The 20693-nt window shown below is 44.3% G+C and overlaps 1 protein-coding gene across 1 annotated transcript in view; it reads left to right on the forward strand.

The window, feature by feature from the left end:
* Positions 1-20693, forward strand: part of T265_03304 (hypothetical protein) — a gene marked incomplete at both ends in the record, with an annotated part of 34933 nt that overhangs the window by 5744 nt on the left and 8496 nt on the right. Inside the window, 10 exons of the mRNA XM_009167750.1 lie at positions 5044-5345; positions 5597-5658; positions 5698-5828; positions 7690-8026; positions 12061-12284; positions 13105-13234; positions 13290-13360; positions 14911-15010; positions 15559-15682; positions 20325-20484. Coding sequence (XP_009166014.1) covers positions 5044-5345; positions 5597-5658; positions 5698-5828; positions 7690-8026; positions 12061-12284; positions 13105-13234; positions 13290-13360; positions 14911-15010; positions 15559-15682; positions 20325-20484 — 1641 coding nt within the window. The remainder of the gene's footprint in view (positions 1-5043; positions 5346-5596; positions 5659-5697; positions 5829-7689; positions 8027-12060; positions 12285-13104; positions 13235-13289; positions 13361-14910; positions 15011-15558; positions 15683-20324; positions 20485-20693) is intronic.

Here is a 20693-nt window from a genome sequence, read left to right on the forward strand (position 1 = left end):
TTAATACAATTATATATATATATATATATATATATATATATATATAATATAACTAGACGAACCTTATGGTTGTACGGCAGTGAAGCATCAGTGCCCACACTGATGTTGCTGTCTTTGATGATGATGAATTATCGGATGCTCATTGAGCAGTTTGAAATTAAAGAACAATTGTTTGGCCATTCACTAGTAGGCACGTCCCCACCAAATTTCAGTGCATATGCGGAACCAAGTAGAAACTATTAATAAATTAAATTTGCTTTTTTGCTGGCCGCCTGCAGCTGTTGTTATTGTTCCGTCGGCTGAGAGCGAAAATGTGAACTTTATGGACGGTTAGTTTGTTTTGTCACAGGATACATTCCGAAAAAGGCAAACCTTCCGGTGTCTCCTATTACGTTCCATCTTCATTTTCTCCGGCTTGCAAAATGGCAAGATGGCTCAAGTGGCTAGAGCGCGAATACGCTGACCGGAAGGTCTGCGGTTCGAACCCGACCTTTGCTTCTCTACTTCCTATCTAAGCTTGGGCAACCGGGCAGTATCTCAGCCCTCGTACTTCCTTCGGGCTAGGCACTGGAAGGTGTGTTACAGCTGAACGATATGGTGCGAGGTTTGTCGATCTGTAATACACAGAAATCGCCCTCATTTAAAAAAACGAATCAAGGCGCATGCCCTCTTGAATAGACTGACCACCATCATACCATCTTTCGGCATGCGTCTCGCACTTTCGAAGTGCAGATTCATGCTTCAGAACGTGCGGTCTCTGAACTCGTCCTTTGCAATTCAAGGAGAATCACTGGAGACTGGAAAATTTTCCCTACCTTGGTAGCTTTATTGGCTCTAACGGAAGCGTGTCTGATGAAGTCTGCAAGAATCTCAAAGGCTCGAATGACGTTTGCTGATTTGCGTCACTTGCGGCGTCGAAAAGGCTTGTCACTGGGTTGGGTGTACCAGGCTACAGTAAGGGCTTCGTTGTTGTATGGGTTCGAGACGGCCTCTGCGCGCAGATGATGTAAGACATTTTCAGGTTTTTGACTACTGATGCCACAGAAGTGTTGCTGGTTTTGGATAGCTTCAGTGTTTCAGTAACGAGGTAATTATAAACCGGGCATTTGGTTGTGCGGCAGACACTTCAGTCTGGGAAGACCTTCAACCCCACTGACTTCGATGGTTCGGCCATGTGCTACTGATGCCGAAACACCGTCTACCGAGATGAGTGTTCTCCGTGCCTCCTTCAGACTGGCGCAAACTGCAATATGGACAACGTATGACTTGGCAGAAGGGCCTGGAAGAGATCACGAAAAGTTTAGGGGTTGTTGGTATGCCTTCAACGATGGGGTCCCCGGGACCCCACCTAAACTTCGCTTGAGACATTGCAAGAAATTGCGGCTAATCGATGTCACTGGCGTTCGTGCTGTCATTTTCTTTCCAGCTTGTCTGATTGAGCGGATGGAGGTGCAGGCAATTCTGATTGCTTGACATAGACCAACACTAGGTCCCATTCCCCACTCACTCTTTTTCTCAACTTTTCAATCTAGGTCTTCATATATAATTAGACGAATATTAGTAATGCACTACTCATAAGGTTGCNAAGGTGTGTTACAGCTGAACGATATGGTGCGAGGTTTGTCGATCTGTAATACACAGAAATCGCCCTCATTAAAAAAAACGAATCAAGGCGCATGCCCTCTTGAATAGACTGACCACCATCATACCATCTTTCGGCATGCGTCTCGCACTTTCGAAGTGCAGATTCATGCTTCAGAACGTGCGGTCTCTGAACTCGTCCTTTGCAATTCAAGGAGAATCACTGGAGACTGGAAAATTTTCCCTACCTTGGTAGCTTTATTGGCTCTAACGGAAGCGTGTCTGATGAAGTCTGCAAGAATCTCAAAGGCTCGAATGACGTTTGCTGATTTGCGTCACTTGCGGCGTCGAAAAGGCTTGTCACTGGGTTGGGTGTACCAGGCTACAGTAAGGGCTTCGTTGTTGTATGGGTTCGAGACGGCCTCTGCGCGCAGATGATGTAAGACATTTTCAGGTTTTTGACTACTGATGCCACAGAAGTGTTGCTGGTTTTGGATAGCTTCAGTGTTTCAGTAACGAGGTAATTATAAACCGGGCATTTGGTTGTGCGGCAGACACTTCAGTCTGGGAAGACCTTCAACCCCACTGACTTCGATGGTTCGGCCATGTGCTACTGATGCCGAAACACCGTCTACCGAGATGAGTGTTCTCCGTGCCTCCTTCAGACTGGCGCAAACTGCAATATGGACAACGTATGACTTGGCAGAAGGGCCTGGAAGAGATCACGAAAAGTTTAGGGGTTGTTGGTATGCCTTCAACGATGGGGTCCCCGGGACCCCACCTAAACTTCGCTTGAGACATTGCAAGAAATTGCGGCTAATCGATGTCACTGGCGTTCGTGCTGTCATTTTCTTTCCAGCTTGTCTGATTGAGCGGATGGAGGTGCAGGCAATTCTGATTGCTTGACATAGACCAACACTAGGTCCCATTCCCCACTCACTCTTTTTCTCAACTTTTCAATCTAGGTCTTCATATATAATTAGACGAATATTAGTAATGCACTACTCATAAGGTTGCTAAAAGTTTTTTGACAGCCCACGGCGCAGTCCCCGAATTTCCGTCAACCCTATGTTCTACTTGAAACCAAATTTCACAAAATTAACGAAATACACTCATTCGCAAACAAATTTGGGGACTGTGCCTACCTGATGAGCCCCACGAATGGCGAAACCGATCATGGGCTGTCGAAGAGCTTTCAGCAACCTTATGAGTAGCGCATTACGAATATATATGTATTGCGATATCTCGAATATCGTAGCAAATTAAACATGAGGCTGCCTGGAAACATCATAAACGACAGATTTTGTTGGGTTCCAGGTGAGTCACTCGCAAAAACAAATTTGTGTGCAAATGAGTGTATTTCGATCATTAGACGAACTTTATGGTTGCACGGCAATGAAGCACTGTTGTCCAGACTGGTGTTTCTGTCTTTGAGGGTGATTAAAATGATGTGCTTTCAGGCCAGGCAAGTCCCATGCCATCAAGCGGGTCAGACTGTGCAGTCATTGGCTCCCGGTAGGAGGCCTAATGAGAAGCCTAACAACCGCTGCTTCATTATTTAGATTTTTTGGGGTAGGGTGGGAAAGGAGTCCCTAGCAAAACCCTGCGTCTTTCTACTGCCTCACACTTGTGCCAAAGACTAACAGTGGTCTAACCCAACCAACCCTGCGTTTGCCTGGGTACCCAACAAGTATGATTTGCCCTTACAGCTCTTCATTCACCGACCCTTCCTCACGTGTTTCTGGGTTAATTCGTTTTGACTCATAGGGCTGTCGGTCAACCGTTGCTTTTTATATAAAATTTGCCCAGAAACTAAGTTGAAATAAATCACTGAATTCAAACATTCCGGCTTTCAATGGCCGTACCCTGTTAAGTTGGGCACAGACGTCTCCTTCTCAGGCTCTGTTTTTCTTTCCATTAGTGCATTCCACGACAGCAAGCAGTTTATTTGTCGTGTCAGCATACACTCCGACAGAGGCCAGCTTTTAGGCTTAGAAAGTCAACTTATGCCGGCTGCTTCGGTCCGGAAGAAATACACATGTCGTTATTCCGACAGGTGATACGAATGCTCAGGTTGACGAACTAAGTCCGGAAGGTCATCTTGGAGATAATGGGGAGTGACTCCTTCAATTATGTACTGAACATCCGTTTCTTGCTATCATGAACTTTCATCACTAGCGCTCACCATGTTACCTGGAGGCCGCCTGCAAACCGGCCCTGGACTCATTTGGACCACGTGGCAACGAGGTATCAATGGAGAGCTTTGACACAGGGTTGTCATTCATTCTGCATTATTGAACTAGAACTTAATTCTGACGAAGCCGCTGTGCGAATACTTGTGGCTGTTTGCTTTCTTTTCTTGAGCGTACTGGTTCGCCCAAGGCCTTTCAATTCACCACCTACAAAGCGTCTCTGAAGTCCATCAGTATCGAGCTAAGTTGGCGGAAAAGCTTCCAGCAGCAAACAGACACTCTGGCAGTAATTATGCTCCGGATGGCGACAGGAATGCTGATAGCCTTCAAAGCTGTTCGCCTGAGGTAGGATTCAAACACCATTTACGTTCATGCTTTGTTCCTTGTGACCCAAAGACATGCTTTCGTATCTATTGCAATGAGGCAATTAACATACCATCCTACAGAGGATTTGACGAAAGTGGCCAAAACTTGGAGTGGCAATATCTGTACGTGAGTACCTTCGGTTTTGCTCATTTATTACATAGAAAGCTAGGAACTGGCAAATCCTGAGTCCCCAAAGTTGAGCGATGCAGTCCTTTACAAGACCCAGTGTATGAGCACTGGGTTTTTATCCTCTTAGGTGTTTGTCTCATTTGACATGCAGTGACTTACAAAGGGGTCCTGAATTTCGCCTCACTTAGATAGCTCAGTGGTTAGGGCGTGAACTTGTTGGCTGGAAGGTTCGTGGTTTGAACCCAACCTCGGCATATCGACTACTGTCTAGCAACCTTGCAGTACCTTACATAGAAAGCTAGGAACTGGCAAATCCTGAGTCCCCAAAGTTGAGCGATGCAGTCCTTTACAAGACCCAGTGTATGAGCACTGGGTTTTTATCCTCTTAGGTGTTTGTCTCATTTGACATGCAGTGACTTACAAAGGGGGCCTGAATTTCGCCTCACTTAGATAGCTCAGTGGTTAGGGCGTGAACTTGTTGGCTGGAAGGTTCGTGGTTTGAACCCAACCTCGGCATATCGACTACTGGCAACCTACCTTGCAGTACCTCAGCCCCCGTGCTTCTTTCTGGTGGCATGGCAGCTAGGCACCAGAAAGGTGTTTTTGCTGACAATTTTTATATTCAATGATTTTCAGGCGGACTGCTTCGTGAATCAAGTTTGAATTGGCATGACACCGTAGAATGTTTATAATCAACTTCTTCGTTTCAGACTTTCCTAAGTGGTGTCAAGTCTTACCTTCCTAATCACAGCGTGTTTGTATTTTCTGCTCTAAGCACCCTCGTGAAATCCCAAACGACGACAAACAAAATGCCCAGGATTCCAGCACACCACAGGGCAAGAACTTTCGTCCCGTCAAACATGCCTCTCAACAGTTTGAATCGACCGGTGACAGGCAAGCCCGTGACGATGGGAAAGGGAGTCACTCAACCAACTAACCAAAGCTTAGCTTCCTCATCTCACGTACCAGTCGTGACAGTTGTTTGCTACCTCTCATCCAGGTCAACCTTTGAGGTACAGGCTCGTTATCACGCTGGCCTTTCAGAGCTTTATAAAAGCATGCCCACTCGGCAGTATAGTGAGTCAATGACTTTCAATATGTGAATTACCCGTACGCATTCTTAGTATTATCGTCCGTCGCAAAACATTGTTTGCTGAGTGACTGATGTGTACTACTTTGTTCCCTCGCTTACTGCATCTATGAAAGGCTGATACGAGCGTATCATTTCCTTTCCAGACCCTACCACAAGGAAATGGTCTTTCGGGCTGACGGACTATAACGAATTCGGTTCGTTCTTATTGTTTGTTCCGTTTTACCAGACCTTTTAGTTCGCAGAGCTAAGGCAATGCCTGGAATTGCTATAGATGGTCTTCCGAGTGCTGTTCTCAAGGTAACCTTGCCTAGAGCTTCCATGGACTGCTTCCTATAGACATTTAAATCCGCCTTCTCTTCGAACCCGTCGGAAGCTGTGGAGGGGAATTCAACCGTTAAAAATCTTTCAGATTATCTCCCAGCTGACTTGGTTCGTGTTCTGTTCCCTTTCCAACGAGAGGGCGTCAGGTGGGCAGCTGATGTATTTTTTACATTACATTTTTGCACTAAATTCTCTGCACGTTCTTCTGTCCAATTAGTTCAGGTTAATTACTTTCACCGTCGTCAACCATGAGTAGTTTCTTGCGTGAACTGTGGTTCGTTTAATTTCGGGCCGTCATAGCTGGGGTGGCTTGGAACTGGTCAGTAGGTTTCTTTTAGCAACGACCTCCCTGGAGAAGCCGCTAAGAGTTTGTGCCTAAGGATTTTTCTGAGTGGTGATTTTCTCCAGGTTTTAACCATCATTCGTCAGGCTGTCTTATTCTGAGTGAAAATAAGTTATGTTTCTTCTATTCTGTAGAATCAATTTTTGGTAGTCTATTTTCTTGAAATATTGATAGAATAGTGGTTTCTAGAAAAGACCACGTAACTGTCACTGTGTTATCTGTTTCGCTCCAGAGGTCATGCATTGTATAAACCATTTCAAATCAAACGTGTTTAACAACGCGGACGTTTTCCGTGCAAACTAGGTTACTCCCTCTGTAAACTTCATTCCATCAGGTATCTGTCCTTACTTCCATCCTTTGTGGTTAACCATTGCCGGTTGACCTGTTTCCCACGGCAGTAACTCAGGGTGTGCTCACTTAGTTCAATGGATTTTAGGGACAACTCCGAATACTGAAAGCTCTGCAAATACGGTTTCCTCATTTGTTGGTATTTGTTGGCTGAGGGCTGACTTACGGGCTTTTTGCTCGTTACCTCTTGGCTGTAAACAGAGACGTACCAGGTTCATATCTTTTTCCTGAGGTCTTTCTGAAATGTTTCGTCTCATACCAGAAAGTTTTTTGCTTTTTATATATTCCAACATTCCTGAGGCGTTTTTGAGTATTCTTCGCCCATATTCTTAGTTTGGCACATCTTTTACACCACTGGGAGCCTGCGAACGATTTCGTCACAGGACAACCCACCTTAGGGTACCGAGTAACGCGTCCATGCCTATCGAAGGTTCTGGTGAGCGTACGCAGGTAACAACGAAATAAGTAAAAAAACAGCATCATTGCAGGTTACTGGCCCTTGGTCGAGTGAAGTACATATTCGGACATTACCTAATTGTTAATCAATGAGCACACGCGTTCTTGGTCCTTTAGTGACTGAACCGATCTGTCGAGGATACCTTTTGAGTACTGGTGTGCTTGGAGTGGAATCCTGATTCAGTCAAGTTGTATATTGTTACCACATCAAATTCTCTCCCTGCTTTCTGCCAAACTAAATGCGTTTCATTTTTCTGCTTAAATTTCCTTGTGGTCACCTGCGGCATTGCCTTTACGGCCTGCAAGACACCAGACAACGCTTTCCGTTACTCTCAGTTTTCTGCAGTTTGGTTTTGTTCTTCTCGAATGATTTCTGGGTCTTCAAAGCATATTTCATTGTTATTTCGATATCGGCTGCCGTAGATCTTTAACAGTCATCTCTGCTGTTGATTATCCACGACTGAATGACTTAATCTTCAAACCCAATTCATTCGGGATTTCTTTTTGTGGATACTGAGACTCCTGTTCGCCTGCTTTTCCACTTGGCTACTTATTCGGTTTTGATTGGCTAACGAGTTCTGTTCAGTGAGGGTGAGTATTTTTCTTTGTGCGAAATGATATGTTAAGGACTACTCCACCCGTCGAACTCTTAGTCCCTAGGTCTTTCTGAAGCAGATGTAGCGGTGCACGAAGATAAGGGTTCACGAACCTGTGTGGATTCCATTCTTCAGAGCAGTGATTGTGCGCACACTGAACAGATTGCTCCTCGTATTGTCACATAAGACTGGCATTTCGTGTTCCATTAGCACAGGATTTCCAACCCATATCACCCTACCATTTCGGTTTTATCTTTTTCTCAGTTTGGCTTTGGCACGATCTGGTCGCGTACTTTTGGCCGATGATATGGGATTAGGAAAAACTATCCAGGCATTGGCTGTGGCCGCAGCCTATCGTTCCGACTGGCCTTTACTGGTTGTCGCTCCTTCATCTGTGCGTTTTTCTTGGCGTGATCAGTGCATGCGCTGGCTGTCGGGACCCTTACGCATCACATCGGCAGACATCCTTGTTGTGGCGAACGGTCGTGATATGGAAGGGATCAATCAATACACAACTAAGCTGATAACGATAATCAGCTACGACCTGATGGCTAAACATGCTGAACAACTCAGACTGTGCAATTTTGGTGTGATCATCATGGTGAGTGCGTCACTGCATGGACAGAAAATGCTACACCATGACTAACCATTTGTTGTGGCCAATACATAGGTTAACCTCAGTTGTCTCGACCGTATGGCGTTATTTCACACTACTCCCAAATTTTCAGTAGCTTGTTTCATCTCAAACCATTCTGCTCTGCAGACCAACGCGATTCTCTCCTGGTGAACTACCTTGGGTTGGCGAATATACATTTGCAAACTAATTTGGTTTTCCGAGACTCACCTGGAACCCAGCTAAATCTCTCGGTTGACGGAAACTCGGGAACTGAGCCTACCTGATGAGCCCCGAAAATGTCGAGACCGGCCGCGGGCTGTCGACGGATTTTCAGCAACCTTATGAGTAGTGCATTACAAATATATACCTTGGGTTGGCTTTGTTCCGTTTACTTTAGCTTACTTTGTTCGCCGACACAATTTCCCTGTATACAAGGAGGATAGGATATATTATAGCCTTAGAGAACTCCTATCCCCAAGATGGTCTACCTGGTGGTAGTTTGCTCCCAATACCTTGTACCTCTCTATCAGAATAGAAGGCGTGAGACTTGCAGGGAAGCCAGTTGGTCATTTCTTGGCAATTTCTTCGTCTACTACAGCTTTGAGTGAAAACTGCACCAACTGGCCGCTTATCCGGGATATGATGCAGAGGTTGCCTTAGTAGCAGGTATTGTTATTCTGGGTCTCCTCTGGGTGTACATCAGGGGGACAGATTCTATCATCGGACGCTTGCTCCCGATTTCGGTGGCATGTGTGTCACTAACGTTACCCATTTGCCCGGAAAGTACCCAACCTTGTCGCATTCCTCCAGTATTTGGAACCACAACGTATTTACATAAACTAGAGATGACGAAAATTGAGAAATAGCCATACAACTTTGCCGGCTCCAAAGCAGTTCGAGGGATAGATGACCAATGATGTACTGCTAGTTAGCCAGTAAAGTTATTTGTCTTGGATTCTTCACACAGGGAAACTATCCATATTGGTCGTTTATCAGGTGGAGGTTGATCTGTTCGCCGAGCTTGGCGATTGGCTTGCAAACGTTTCGTCACCATACGAGGAGACATCATCAGTCTAAATTCGTTAAACTTCAAGTAGTCAACCACGTCAAAAGATAACAGATAGCTTTTGAACGCTATGTAAACACACGCAGGCCAGAAGAAGTACCCACTTAATTGCGCACTGATGTCTCCTCGTATGGTGACGAAACGTTTGCAAGCCGATTGCCAAGCTGGGCGAACAGATCAACAGCCACCTGCTCGTCAACCAATAAACTCACCCGAGGTAACAATATTTCAACACAATACCAACATTGTCCCTATGCTGATGCTTCAAAAGGCCTCATGGTGCCATTTCGTAAACAGGCATGGAGCTTCATACACTAAGTTTCGACCGTTCTTATTCCAAATAATATTATCAACTTGGAGGAACAAGCGTACGTATTTCTAAATTATTCGATGTTTCATCTGTACGGGGCTCTTTTGATTGGAATTTAAGACTTACCCAGTTCCCAGGATATCTTGCCTGCAGTTAGCGGATTTCACGAGACCAGCAACGCAAGAATATTAGACCAAATTTTAGCTACGCGTACTCCATTTTGTTACTACCATATTACTTACGTTGAAAAAAACAGAAACAAAAGAACTTGCTCGTGATAGAACATTAACTTTAAGGTTATTGAAAACTCTTCGGCAGCTCAATAACAGTTTCGTGTTTTTTGGTCATCAGGTAGGCTTTTTTCCCCAGTTTGCTTCAGTCTCTATTTTCACTTGAACACCAGTTTGTACGTAGGTGAAATTATGCAATAGCTGAATATCTTCCGATGAATATACCTTTATACAGCATGTGCATTTGAAGAGCATGTAGGAGATTGTAAACGTCCGGCTGATATTCGTTTCTCCCGTTAAAATCAATTCAATTTAACAATGAGTGTATTAAACGATTTACTAGTTCCGTCACGAGGCATTTCTGATCAGAAAGTTTCCAAACTTACGCCAAGGAATATCTGTGATGAGGGGGACTGGTGACGCGTAAGACCATTGTTTTTGGCCTGTTTAGAACATTACTCTTGTTCTGGTGGTTGTAAACTATCCGTGTAGATATGTGCCCCGCCTGGTTTCTCTATCTGCTACCATCAAAGCGCCTCAACCCAAGTTGTTCGGAAACCTGGAGCATTTCATGTGATTATGCCTTCCATCTCCGTGTCCACACCTTCTGCAGTCTCCTCATATTGGCTTTATTCGAATATTTGAGTATACATTACTTCGCTCTGTAGTATGTCACGAGCGCCACAACACCATTTGCACCAGTGGTTGTCCGATGGATGTTTGTTGCGAGGCTCTAATTGGTTCTGCCTAACAAGTGGATTAACACTATTTTTGCCCACATCTTAAATGTATCACTTATAGATTCTAACCGCAATTCCGAATCACCATTCCCCGTTCCCTCTGTGGATTTCCGGGGAATCGTTCTCGAAAGCTTCCATCATATACCGTGATAATCTTTTACTCATGCGTTTCTAACCATACTACTGACTATCCGGTACCTTCTTAATACAGCCTCACTCTTTTTGCTTCCCGAGATATACTCGTAGATTTATACAAGGGACTAATGTTCCGCTACCTACAGCCACTTTTTGAACTATAGTTGGCATGAATATCCAGGGTCGAGTAGATCGAGTAATGGGCCAGTAAACTGCTTCGTAATATTTCTTTTCGTTGTAAGTAATGCAGCGATGTTGGTAAAAATGTGCATACAGAACACCATCTGGTCTCTCTTTTTTGACATTCATTCGTTAAGTTTGGTGCTAAATTCTGAAGTGATTTTTTTCAGCTTGAATGATGGTTTGAGTGTATATGGGTTAAAGCTATACCCTGCATTTCAAGCTTAATTTAGATTTTGTATTTTCTCCAACGCGTTAATTGCCATCTGGTAGTATTTCAGACGATAAATTTCCCTTTTTCTTCCCCAGGATGAGTCACACTTTCTAAAGAATAGCAAAACGAGCCGTACCAAGGCTGCCATTCCTCTACTGAAGGCAAGTACTTTTGATTGAAGTTTCGACGCATTCAAAGGAGTCATTCCATAATGACGAACACGCATTATGTGTTCTTTATACTACGTGTTTTCACATTATGGCTTTTCCCTTTCAGTAGAACATCTGAAGGAGTTGACGAAACTTTTCTTGGAGGGCCTCACCGTTAAAACTTGATTCAAAGAATGAACTTTCGAGGGAAAACCTTTCATTCTGATTTTCCATAGGTATTAAGACAGTTCTCGGGAACGGTTTGTAATTTGATACAGGAAATCAGTCGTTTCTATCAAGTTTTGTTCACCCTACTTGATGTATATTGTGCTAGCGGTTTCTCTTTTGTGGCTTGGCTGTTCCAATTGGAACTTGCCTAGCGTTCTCAGTTATCCGATTGCCGATCACCATAGCACGTCTGGTTTTAGCGGGCCGCCCAAACGTATATGAGGTGCCAAATTAGATTGCTCTTGCAGCAACTAAAGCCTACCAGATTAGGACACTTTGGTCAGTTACGAACACTGTTGGGGAAAGCTTCATTTTCCATTTGAAGTCCTCATTGTAGAGGGGTTCTTAGGAAACAAATTATGACGGGGAAACTTAAAATGTGGACGTCAAACCGATCTTTCGTATTTCCTGACTGAGTTTAAAGCAATCGTAAAATCGACGGACAAAAAGGAGGATTTTGACGAAAAGCCCCCAGTTTTAAAACAAGCATTGGTATGTCCTCGTACTCGTAAACACTGAAGTAAGACACATCTTATTTGTTCGCTGTGGGTACGGTGGTTCGTTCCGCGTGTTTTTGCTTCTGAGGAGGGTAGATATTTAGGTGACCCGGGCCGATATTATGGACGCGGATACCACATGGTGTCATCAACCGGGTGGCGCGAGTAGCTGTCGACCATCCATTTACGTGAGGTTTACAGCGCGTAATCGGTGTTGTACTACTTATTTAGTATTTCTGATCCCTCACACTTTCGGTACCAACCGGTCAGGCTACAAAGCGAGTTCTTTTGCTCAGTGGCACTCCAGCGGTTTCTCGACCAGCTGAACTATATTCGCAAATTTCGGGTGTTGCTCCAAACCTGTTTCCTGGAGGGTTTCACGAGTTTGGGTTACGTTATTGTGCGGCAAAAGAATGTCCTTGGGGCTGGGACTACACCGGATGCTCACATATGACGGAATTGCAATTGATCCTGGAGGAATCGATCATGATAAGGTAAGTGCCCATAATTTGTTTTATGATGAACTCCACGCTACTTAATTATCAGTCTGAACTGTTCCTCTGAGTCCAAACAAACTTATCTAGGGTGTTCGGAATTATCTCGTCCTTTTATATTGTTTCAAATGTTGTAAATCACTTATCGTCGCTTTCCATCCGTCACGAATATGAATTCAGCTGTTCACTAACAGAGCGCGGTGTCAAGCACGTGTATACAGCTATAAATTACAAATAGTATGCTCACGGTTCACAAAAAGTAACTAATTTTGACTACGACTGATGTGATTTCGAACCACTGGAACGATTTGCACAAAAGTGCCTGGAGCTTTATCCGCTAACATACTCACGACTTCGCCCCACATCACACAACTGGCTGTCCTTAAGTAGTTTGTGCTTGAAACACGGTACCTGCCGCATCTCCCTGGTGGATTTACTCGCCAAGCACTACAAAAGTTTCTCAAGATAGACTCGCTAGTGTGTCATTGGATCTGGCAGTCCGTTCAAACCTCGTGGTTTATGTTAGCCTTTTTGCGACAAAATTTGTGTTTGGACCCGGGACAAAATTACCAGACCATCTGGTTTTACCTTCTTTTATTGGTGGACATTCTTAAGAAGTGGTGTGGAAATCTTTCTGTAAACAGACTATAGCGATTGATTAATTTCCACAAGCAACCAAAGACGGGTTCCATATCTTTGGTTAGTCGGCCCGCACTGACGGTGGCCGCTCTGTTTTCTCTGCTTTGGATTTTTATTATTGCTTTTCACCGTATGATTGCTTCCTGTTGGGATAAGATTATAATTCTTGTTTTCTTTTTAGACGACTAAAGTCGGATGTCCTCAGCCAGTTACCTCCTAAACGACGTGAATTAGTCGTCTTAGATCCGAACGTCATCAAAGCCGGTCGACTAAAATCCCACGCCAAACGGATGGTCACTTCCAGTTTGCCTGTAAGCGCGAATTTATTCCCCTTCCATCAACTGCAATCTTTGCTTTACACTTCAGTCAGATGAGAGACGTGCTGCGATGTTACAATATTTTCACGAGACAGCATCGGTAAAGGTGCCTGCTTTACAGTAAGTTAGTTGGTACTATTTTGCTCTATTTGTGGTTGCTGGGGCCAATGTAGAAATGATACTTTTGAGCGGAATTGTGGTCTCACTGGTTTGGAGTTCAACACTGGGACTTCCGGGTAAACGGTACTCGTGCTGTCCTCAAGGTTGTGGTGTTTATTAGGTCGTATTTGATTGCGGATAAGTTCTACCCGACTGGTGCCTCACGGTTTGACCTGAGCAAACATTGACACGAAACGCGTTTGTTCTTTGAAAACGACCTTGTACAATCATTAGCGTAAATTTCAACATACACTGGCGGAGGAGAGAAAAAAACTTGCAGTTTCTGAACAAACTTGAAGTCATTTTGACTCTGATACTACACATATGCAGTACTTCAAGTTTTATGAATCGGTTGTTGGCTCACAACCACACTAAACGCGAAGAGACTTGACCTTACCGCGACGTGACTGTTTGTGCACCTCCATAACCCATTAGGCTAAACTTGGGAGGTATATTTGTTACACTCACAGAGCTTGTCTTACCAGGTCGGTTCATGGGTAGAGATATGACCAACGCAGTCTCCTGGTCCTCCAGATTGTGGGTTACAACATGTGTGGCGAATTGATTCTTAAGAATGTAGGCTGCTGTTACGGTATTACGCCAGCCACCGCTGCCTCGCGGTTAGGATTTTGAGCCAAATGCTTTGGTTGAGGACCCTAATCGTCTTGTATAGCTGTGGGCACCCTGGTAGTATTCCAGCCCACATACAGACATGAATCGTACACTTACAAATAATCTTATCCCATGCTGGCATGTACTGATGGCATCCTCACATTCAATCTGCAAATTGAGTTTTATCCGAAGGCTAGCCAACATCGGATGAGACTAACTGGTGGCAAAATTCCGTCACCGTTTCCATCTCATTTTAATTTATTATCATTTATCACTTGCCTTACTTGAATTTTCCGCCTACCCACTTGAAAAGTGACCTCGAGGCTCATCTGGTTTCATTAGTGAAATGGCTTCTCGAACAGACAGCTAGTCGCTCCCGGGACTTTGCATTGATTTCCCCAAGCCTGGGGAGAAAACGATCCAATTCTACCCGAGAATTCCCATGGTTGAATAACAGCTGTAACACGCTTCCGGTGCCCAACTGCCATGACACCCGCAGGAAGCGGTAGCATCAAATTCGAGCACCCGTACAAATTACATGATGGAGTTCTTGTTTCAAGAGTGACTGAACATGGTGTACTATTTGAGGGTTTCACGTTTTTATCCGACAACTGAGGATTGCATGTTCGGCCTTCAGTTCAGCCTTCGGGCTTCAGTGAACGCATTCCCGTTGGTTAGGCTGTAGGATACTTCCCTCGTGGTGTCTATTACGGTAGTTAAGGACACCATCGTTTATATTCTCTGTGGGCATACCATAGACCAGTCGCCCAACGTACTTGCCCGTTGGTGCGTTCTGTGTGCTTCGACACAAATATTCTGTAGCAACTATTGTTGCGTATGATTCATTGGCCTGTGACATTTGCGACATTTTTCTCATTGGTTCTAATTTATCGTTTCAGACAATATGTACTTGACTTAGTCGAAGTTGGTAGGAAATTTTTGGTATACGCACACCACACGGAGGTGTTGGATGCTTTGAGTAATTTGCTAATGGAAAAGGTGAGTTTGTGAGGTGTGCTTGAACTTTCAGTTGACGATAGATGATAGATAGACTTTAGTTACACGTGGTACGGTGCCATTTCTCCTCAACGACCTATGCAAGTAGCCTCTCATAGGTTCAAATGACTTGGGTCTTCCGGTGTTGATTTTGTGGTGAAAGGTTCACGCAGTTTTCTAAGACGCTTTGGTTTTTAACTGTTAATCGTCGTACAGGATACGTTGCACGGTACTAGTGAAGTGTTACACGCGCCTGTTTGGTGCGCAGCTGCTATACAGCCTATAGCGCGTATAAATTCTGAGCCACTTTCAGGCTATCCAAGGAATGTACTAGAACCCCCTTTGAGGAGCTCGAAGTCTAACGTATGCATCATCTGGAACTTTGACTCTCCGAAATTAGGAGACAGTTACACGGGGTTGTCGAACTTGACTTCCCCACTGATATCGACGAAACCAATTTACGTATTGTTGTATATTCCATTGATACGGTTTTCACCTTGATGATGTTATTTTTTCCATTGGTAAATTTCCACCTTCGGTCTACTTTCCAGTCCATTGACTTCATTCGGATCGATGGTCGAACAAACTCTGAGCAGCGTTCCGTCGTATGTAGAAAATTCCAAGAAGAAGAAAACTGTCTTGTCGCTCTGCTATCGATTACGGCTGCAGGCACAGGTGTGCATTAAAAGTCTCCTCTTACACGTGATTGTTTACAACTTTTTGTATTCCGAGCATCCGTTGTTCGTGTTACTTTTGGGGATCACAATCATTTCGATGGAAACGTGTATCATTAGCTTTTAGACCACTGGCCAGCTTGATCACTTTTAATGCTTTTTTCACCGCAGATTCGTCCCACTTAGACGTCGGAAGATGCATCGGTCAGATGCGCTTCAAAAGTTAACGAAAGGTTTTGCTGTGTCGGTTTGGATGAATTTAGCTTGAAATAGTGACTTTATTGTTTGCCCCCAAAGTGTGTGTGATATCGAAATAAGTCACGGGTACACAATTAGGGTTATCAGGTCTGAATTCTTTAGGTTGGGGAGAGGCGACAAGTCTTACACACGTGCCGTTCTGTTGTCGTTTTTGGCAACTGGTTGGAAGTGTTTTGTTATATCTGATCACCGCCCAACCTAAGAGTCTAACTCTTGCAAAAATGACACATCTCAACCAGGTGAATGTTTTCACACACCGTACAGTTGATTAGGTCCGGTTTTCCGCACTGGCTGTGGGTATATTGCTGCCCGAAGTGAACTGGATCTAGATAGCGATTGTTCAATCGGAACATGGTAGTCACCAGTCAATAAGATTGGTGTTTATCCTTATTCGCTCGTTGAGCTTTTTAGTCGTTGAACTAGGATAAGCGGTGGATGGCTTGGCACTCCACTGTCAGTGGATGTACGATCAAATTTAAATAGTCTGTCTCTTTTTGAAGAGATAGGCGTGAAACTCTTGGTATGTGTCCAATTAATGAGAGGCCATTTGAGGATGTAAGTCTTGAACGGTTCAAGTGAGCGCTGAATCTTTTTATCACATTCGGATTGTGGCTTGGTATCCGGGCAATCAAACACCGTAGATCTGTTTCTGAACACCGGTGCTTCACTCTCATACAAACACCTCATTTTGTTTGAAGAAAACTGCGCAGTGAAATGAAAAACAGAGTGAGCGATGCAAAGGATATGCCGATATACGGCTAAAAACATCTGATCTGCATATAGTGAGACGGTCGGAATAGAAACTGACACCATATCTCACGAGGTCTCCAGCTAGGCTCACAGAGGGCCACGTGTCCCACAGGCGTTTCATGAGCATAGAACCCAACTTCCAACCGATGTCTTACCAATACTAGATCCACCAACCAACTAGACGACATCTTGTAAATACACAACAGTAAAGTTCAAACTCGAGTGTTATGGTCTTTTGAGTCATTCTGTTCCACAAGCGTTTTGGGTACATCATTCCACCTCTCAGAGTGATCGTCCCAAGTGAACGAAGAAACAGTCTGTTTCAGAGATGGTGGTCCGTATGATGGCACACCGTGGATTCTGCTGGTTATGAACTGTTGATAAAGTTTACCGAACTATACAATAACGAATCTTACTGAATTTGGCACTGTTTCGCATCCGCTTAAGTTTAGATGTCAGCTGGCTTTGACTCCACTCATGGGCAATTGGTTTATTCTTTTTGCTTCAGAGCAGTTTGCGTATGCGCTGCACCAGCTTGGCAACAATCAGCGAAACACCTTATTGATTTTTCGACTTTTATTCTCGTTTCATTCTCGTTTTTCCATCTCCTTGGGTCACACTGGCTTGATCTGGCACCAAATGATTTTGAAAAAACTAGAACTCTTATCACCGAATCGCAATTAATATTCAAATTTAGTGCTAACGTTTGTCGTTTGTCTGAAAAAGGCATATCAACAGTAGCCAGTCGGACTCTGGACCGCTGTACTGCTACGCGGAGTGAATTAGTGGTGGCCTGTCAAATCCCTCTTGGAGACTTGTGACACTGAATGGAAACAGGGGTACAGCGGATGTACCTACTTAGTGTGTGTATATTTTAATGCTGCTTAACCATCCTGACCCACGAATGCCATGTCAATTTACTCACAGGCATCTTGAGCTTAACTGACGCCCCTAACAGTCTGAGGAAGCAACAGTGAAATCAAGCGGATGAATGATGTTTGGATTCGTTGTCGAGCCCTTTTGTGTTGTGTGCATTTCCATCGGACTTCGAGATTCCCGCAAAAATTGCCACCCGGTTGGATGTTGTTCTAACGAAGCGCTTGCAGATTGATGCATGAATTAGCTACCATAAACACGTTACGTCATGCCACAAAAAGACTCACACTAATATTGTGTCCCGTTCTGAACACGTGTTTGTTATACATTCGTGAGCAACCGAATGTTAGCTTTGACATGCATACGTCGTCCAGAAATACACTAAAAGTACAAAGTGGGTGTTTTGTATTGACATTCGGTGAGGCGCTACTCGGTTTTATACGCTGAACGAAGCATTGGGTGTGTTCCCCCACCCATTGTTCTCAGTTTTACCTGCGACGGGTAGAAAACAAACGAAAAAACCAAATTATGGGGTGACGATGGTGCGAAAATTCGGTCTTTGGAGGATTGGAGGAGTGGTCTTTTCATCGCATGTATCTGTTGTCGAATTCGCGAACTCACCGAAAACACCATCACCAAACGAGGCTCGTTCCAGGGAAGGATTACTAAAGTTTCGGCGTCAAACAAGTTGTGGATAGTTACAGCGTTCCCAAAAGTTTCATCCACATAATTCTTCTCTGGTCTTTCCTGCCCTTATGGCGCATCAGACTAGAGTTCCGGTCTCATTAGACCTCACTGTACTGCAGGTTCTTGATCCTGCTAAAATTTGAACCCTGGGATGTCGAGCATCCGAGGCGTCACGCTTACCAGTACCACACCACTGCAAGCCGGACTCACCTCACCTGAGGCTTCTGAGCAAATGAACATGTCCGTTTTCAAGTGACGGTGTTGGCTTTCCCGGTGCCTCAAACGACAAGCAGCAGATCAGACTTGTATCGCGTTGCTCAACCTTGTTCTGTGACGTTTAGAGATCTTCCAACGTAGATCAAGTTGGAGGTGAATGAATAGATATAAAACCGTCTTTCGTTCACTCCCAACTGCAGTGCTAAGGGGAATCAACTTTCTTTTAGACTGAGGCTCAGGAACATTATTGGAATTCGTTCCGTTTTTGCATACGTTCATTTTGTTCTGACAATGTGTTTCGGAGTTTTGTGATATTTCATGAGGATTTGTTGCATACTACGTCAAATTCTGGATTTTGTTGTACGAAATGCGTGCTAAGAAGCACCTTATATGTTTGGCCCTTGTTGGAAACTATCGATGGCGTACATTTCTTAAATGATGAAGGTGAATCCAGCCTTCACAATTTTAGGATTCCTGGATTTCCAGGACGCATTTGATACTGATCTGTCCGTTTTCCCTAATACGCCCGCTGAGCAAGGAATGCTCCGGAAGTTTGTGGATATGGTAAGGCCCAAGTGGTTAGAGCGCGAATTTACTGACCGGAAGGTCCGTGTTTCGAACCCGACCTCTGCCTCTCGACTTCCCCTGTCTAGGCTAAGGCAACCTGGCAGTATCCCAGCCAGTCCCAACCTTCGGGTGACATGGCAGCTGGGCACTGGAAGGTGCTACAGCTGAGAGGTTTTTTATTCTCAGTATTCGCTTGAGGCACCTGGTAACCTGGAAACCGCGGAAGGTAGGGAGGATAAAGTGGCGTGAGGAAGCAAGCAATATTTGCGTAATAATTTAGTCGAGTTTAACCGTAATCCCCAACTGAACTGTGCTTCTATCTGGACAAGACTACAGATACTCTGCACCAAAGTGTACTTTCTTGGACTGTCCTTTCAGAAGATGGGTTTGCATTCACGACCTGGTAGTTAGCTGAATTAAGATGTAATTTTTAACATCATATAAATGCACCTGTTTTTGAAACTGAATGCTGTTTTCTGATCTACTTTAGATAGCTGTGCTATTATTTTTCCATTCTTGTTTAACTGAACAACACATCGCGATGTAGTCGGTGTGTATCATCGACGTGTGGATTCTTGGGTGCGTATACTGCCACTTGCGTTACTTTTTAGCCAAAAGGATTAAATATACGTCTTTAAGCTAACTTAGCTTGGTTACCATTCGTTTCGTCCGTCTGATTTGTCTTGATTCGACCGTGCTTTCCTGCTTCATTCTGACAGCATGTCTTTGTGTCCCTCAAAGACGTTTATACAATAAACATGAAAACAAAACAGCCGTGGTGTCCACATCCGTCATTCCTGCGCGGCCTGTGGCACTGAGCTACTTCCAGGTAGCTCAGAATCATAGGTTATCATTTCTGCGTCATACCGAACTCATCCAATCCATAAGTCAGATCTCAGCTCTTTGTTCATCTGTAATGAACTCGTCTTCATGATGGCCACGTCGGTTGTTCGCATCAGTTCTTTGTAATAACTCTTTCTGAGTGCGCTCCCATCACTCTGATCGCACCCACAAGTTAAAATTCTCTCATGTGACCAACGGCATTATTCATCCTTAAAAATAGCAAACTTCTACACCGTCACCTATCTATCCAATCAGCATTTGCCTTGAAATGTACCAGCAGTATCCCCTTTACATTCTAGCAACTATATTCGGTGAAGACATTTCCTCGCACGTAGCTCGTTTTCACGAGTAGCTAATCCTCTTGGCTGTTATCTATTAGTTTACCCGCTACCAGCGTTAAACTATCGCGATATCTGACGTTCCCCCCTGTTGCACACTGTTCCTAGGACTGAACATGACGGCAGCCAGCTTGGTTGTATTTGCGGAATTGTACTGGAACCCCGGTGCGCTGGTACAGGCTGAGGACCGGGCTTATCGTATTGGCCAGCAGGATTCAGTATCCGTAAGGTACCTCCTAGCCGAAGGCACCGCGGATGATTACATCTGGTGCGTTTCTCATACTTTTTCTCATCATTTTTATAAAGACTGGTTGGATTATCATCGAACCTAGTTTTGATGGCGACTTTGCGGTTTAGATTTGCAATGTGTTCTACGACTCATTGCAAGTTTTTTTGCTTCTTCCCGTAGTTCTTTGAATTTCGTATTGTATGTGGTCACACACTGAACTGCATGTACACCTCCGAATAGATTTATAT

This window comes from Opisthorchis viverrini (assembly GCF_000715545.1).
Source record: "Opisthorchis viverrini unplaced genomic scaffold opera_v5_47, whole genome shotgun sequence".
Taxonomy (NCBI): Eukaryota; Metazoa; Platyhelminthes; class Trematoda; order Opisthorchiida; family Opisthorchiidae; genus Opisthorchis; species Opisthorchis viverrini.